Here is a 4589-nt window from a genome sequence, read left to right as displayed (position 1 = left end):
TAGTAGAGATGGGGTTTCACCATGTTAGCCAGGATGGTCTCAATCTCCTGACCTCGTGATCTTCCTGCCTCGGCCTTGCCTCAGTCTGTTCTTACTGACTAAGCAGTCCTTGGCAAAATGATCTAAAGATACTTAACTTTTGTACCCCTGTCCCTGAGAGCAGAAAGTTCTCTGGGGCAGCTTACTTGACTGACCTCTGTCAGGAGTCACTCTGTTTCCCTTATGTCATAATTTCTGTGCTGGCTTAATCTTTGTCTCATCTACTGCAGCCTGTTCATTCTGGCCAGTAGAGGTGAAGGTCACTTCAGAAGCAGGAGCAGGTCTGGACTTCGCTGCTCCCTACCTTCACTCATGCCCATATCCCCATCAAGCCTACCTGGCTTTTTGCTCTAGACGTGGAGGAGATTGGAGAGGCTGCCCATTGCATAGAAATTGAATGCATTTATCGGCTTCCTCATTGCTTACAAGGGTAGAACAGTAGGTTTTCTTTTGCTTTCAGAAGAAGTAAGGAATTAGGGGTGTTTAGGCTGGAGGTGAAAAGACCAAAAATGACATGGCAGGTAGAATCAGGACCAATGACTGAAAAATACAGAGAGCAGATGCTATTTCATGTTGAAGAACTTACTAGCAGTGGGTCCTGCTGCATGCAAATGGCCTGCACTTAGAGGAGCCGAGTTCTCTGCCATTGAAGATGTTCACACAGATAGGACAGCCTCTTGCCCAGACTCATGGTCTCAGCAGAGACTCAGGCGTTAGAAGGAAGTTCAAGGGTCTTTGAAAGCTTTTTGTAACCCTGAAATTCTGAAATGCTTCCAGTGATTTCTGGACCCTCTGAATAGTTATGAAGAGTAGTCTGGGACTGAGGAAAGGGAGAAGTTCAGAAAACTTGAGGAGCTTCTGGATAAGCCCCGCAACTGGCCCAGTTTGATATGGTGGGTGGCCATTCAGCTGCTGAATATTAAGCATGTTTTAAGGGACCATCACACCTTTGAGCAAGAATGTGGACAGCAGTTGGTGGAAAGGGCTTTGGAGAGAGACTGACCTGGATTCAAATCCACATCCTGGTACTTCCTGGTACTCTTTGACCTTCAGCAGTTCCTTTAGTCAGTTTCAAAGGGTTGGTGTCAATTATTTTAGTATTGTTTACCGCTTTGGGCTTCATGTGTGTCAGCCCTGTACATGTGCTCAGCATCGTATAAACATTCGCCTCATATCAGCCCTCAAAGACAGGAGCAGCATTAACCCCATTTTTCACATGGGGGAACTGAGGCCAAGAGAAGCTCCATAGCAGGTAAGTGATGATACTGGGATTCCGTTCACCATGCTCTTACAGTGTTACCTAGTCCTCTCTGGTCAAGAGTCAATGAAGCTACCTGTGAAACGCTCTTGGGGCAAACCCAGAGCAATCCAGGAGGTTTCTTGGAAGTGGTTGGGCCTTGGGCCTGAGGAATATTATTAAAAGGAGAGATGCTTACTAAGGGCAAGTTTGGACACAAAAGTACTTTGAACTCTTTTTTTTTTTTTTTTTGAGACGGAGTCTCTCTCTGTCACCCAGGCTGGAGTGCAGTGGCAGGATCCCGGCTCACGGCAACCTTTGCCTCCTGGGCTCAAGCAGTCTTCCCACCTCATTCTCCCAAGTAGCTGGGACTACAGGCGTGTGCCATCATGCCTGGCTAATTTGTGTATTTTTTGTAGAAATGGGGTTTCACCATGTTGCCTAGACTGGTCTCAAACTCCTGGACTCAAGTGATCTACTCGCCTTGGCCTCCCAAAGTGCCGAGATTACAGGCGTGAGCCACCACACCCAGCTGAGAAGACTTGTTTTAGAAAACAATTTTTGCTAACAAAATATCTGATAGAAAGATGCCTTCTGGAAGTACCAAAAAACCTCAAGTTAGGAGGTTCTAAGAGCCTTACACTTTTCCAGAATTGCTCTGAAAGGCTTAGTCATTCTCTTCATATACTTGCTATGAGTATAACCTTTGATGCATGCTGCTGGGCTTCCAGGTGAACAGGTCATAATCCTGCCTCCAGGACCCTTAAAGGAGATACAACAACATTACAGGCTGGTCACAGTGGTTCACACGTGTAATGCCAGCACTTTGGGGGGCTGAGGTGGAAGGATCAGTTGAACCCAGAAGTTTGAGATCAGCCGAGGCAACGTAGCTAGACATTCTCTACACACAAAAAATAGCCACGTGTGATGGTGCATGCCTGTAGTCCCAGTTACTTGGAAGGCTGAGGCAGGAGGATTGCTTGAGCCCAAGAGTTTGAGGTTACAGTGAGATGTGATGGCACCACTGCACTCCAGCCTGAGTGACAGAAGGCAACCCTGTCTCTGGAAAAAAAAAGATACAACACCATTACGTGAGGCACAACTCGGCAGCTACCAGAAACTCATAGAGGTCCAGAGTAGAGAGGGAGATGGATCTGCTTGGAGCCTGGGGTGGAGTGAATCAGAGAACACTTTGCTAAGGGAGCAACGTTTAAAATGGCCCTAAAGATTGATGGGATTAGCCAGGTGTGTTGGCTCCCACCTGTAATCCCAGCTACTTGGGAGGCCGAGGCAGGAGAATCACTTGAACCCAGGAAGCAGAGGTTGCAGTGAGCAGAGATCGTGCCACTGCACTCCAGCCTGGGTGACAGAGCAAGATTATGTCTTTTAAAAAAAAAGACTGATGGCTTTTTAGCCACTAGTTGTGGAGAAGAGCACCCCAGGGTGATATGGTGCACGTAGACAGGATTTATACACACAGGGTTTCATTTGGCTGGAAACATACACGTGGGTGAATGGTAGGCAGTGTGGTGAGATCTCACGTCAAGCCAATGTGGCTCAGGACCCTTGATGTCCTGTGAGTCGGTTTGCAGTGTGGGGGTTCATGGGGAGACTTGAAAGTTTTCAGAGTAACAGAATGATGGGATTGGAACTGTTCTTAACAGATGATGCAAATAGAGCTGGCTCACAGGTAGGGTTTTTGAGGGAGAGACCGCAATCAGGGGCCAGTTAAAATATGTTACAGCCCTCCCTGGCCAGAGGAAGTACAGGCATGATTTAGAGATGCATGTGAATCTGCAGAGGGCAGGCCACAGGACTAGGCCTGTCTTTAGATGAAAAGCTGGAGAAGAGATGGCTCTGAGAGTTGAAGCTGAGCAACTGAAAGATAGAGGAAAGGAGGTTTGGGGTGGTGGGAAAGGGTGGGTCACGGTGGACAGAGGATGTACATTGTGATGTTCACCTATTTCTCTCTAAATGTGGTCTCTCTTTCAGTGCTGCTGTCCTCATAAGGAGTAATTCTGACTTCTCTACTCTTTCTATGGAGATTTTTTCTTTAGTGTAAATCTTGTTGTTTGAGGCAGGTATTGAAGCGATTTCTTTGGTCCTGGGGATTTACTGTGAAGAGTGGCCTCTTGTCTGCCCTGGTTTGGAGGGTGGGAGTTCCCAGCTGCTCTGATAGAAGGCAGTGCACACAAGACTGGGTAGAGTCTCTAGACTCCTTTAGCTCTGCCACTAAGGGACCAAGGGAAAATGGGAATGAGAGGAATAGAAAGGATTGCACTAATTTTTATTTTTTGTGAATGCTTATTGAGTGAATAAGCCAGTACAACTTATTTACTATGTTTTCCTGTCAGTTATTTTGGGATTCAAGTATTCGTTTTAAAATCTCCTGCAGGTATCTGTGGACCAAACAGTCACTCCTATGTTGGACAGCACCAGTTTGGGCATAAGCACAGGCCAATCCGTGGATAGAGGCAACAGCCAGACCTTTGGGAACTCCCAGAACACAGGAGAACAGGGCTACTCCTCCACAAACTCCGGTGACAGCAGGTAAGATTCAGAGTGGCCAAACTCATGTTCCTGGGGAGTAGGAACAGTCTGATCTCAAAGGCTGCAGAGGCTAGAAGTCCAAAGCTCTGGGCCGAGTTCTGACTCTGCCACAAGTCACATGGGACCCTGGGCAAGTTAGTCCTTACCCACATCTGTATGGTGGGAGTAATGATCTGTTTCCTGCCGTCCTCACAGGACAGCTAAGAGGTTCCCACAGAGACATAGGAAAGTGTCAAGCGCCACGCAGGAGTACAGGGCTTCTGGAAGGGGCCCCTGCCTAATCTGTCTTGTTCACTGTGGCACGATGTCTTGCATGTCATAGCATGCAGTCAGTAAGGAAAAGAACAAACAGTGGATGAATCACTAATTGTGGCCAAACATGACTGTTCTTCTGTTGCTTAGTATCCGGAGGAAAAGGAAGCTGTCTGTACTTCATTTGCTCGAGCAAGTGCACCAGCTTTTAATGCTGTTGTCAATTCTGAGAAACCTTTTTATTTTCTTCCCAGCTGTGTTTGCTTTATAATAATTATGTCCCAGTCTATTCTTTTTTTTTTTTTTTTGAAATGGAGTCTTGCTCTGTCACCCAGGCTGCAGTGCAGTGGCGCGATCTCCGCTCACTGCAAGCTCCGCCTCCCAGGTTCACGCCATTCTTCTGCCTAAGCCTCCCAAGTAGCTGGGACTGCAGGCGCCGGCCACCACACGCAGCTAATTTATTGTATTTTTAGTAGAGATGGGGTTTCACCATGTTAGCCAGGATGGTCTC

General features: G+C 47.3%; 1 protein-coding gene across 1 annotated transcript in view; it reads left to right on the top strand.

Moving 5' to 3' along the window:
• DEPDC5 (DEP domain containing 5) overlaps nucleotides 1-4589 on the top strand; it is a 227493-nt gene that overhangs the window by 147053 nt on the left and 75851 nt on the right. Inside the window, 2 exon segments of the mRNA XM_011938349.1 lie at nucleotides 3672-3826; nucleotides 4229-4274. Of these exon segments, the coding sequence (XP_011793739.1) occupies nucleotides 3672-3826; nucleotides 4229-4274 (201 nt within the window).

This window comes from Colobus angolensis, unplaced genomic scaffold (assembly GCF_000951035.1).
Source record: "Colobus angolensis palliatus isolate OR3802 unplaced genomic scaffold, Cang.pa_1.0 Scaffold171, whole genome shotgun sequence".
Classification (NCBI taxonomy): Eukaryota; Metazoa; Chordata; class Mammalia; order Primates; family Cercopithecidae; genus Colobus; species Colobus angolensis.
This window is presented reverse-complemented; position numbering and strand designations above follow the sequence as displayed.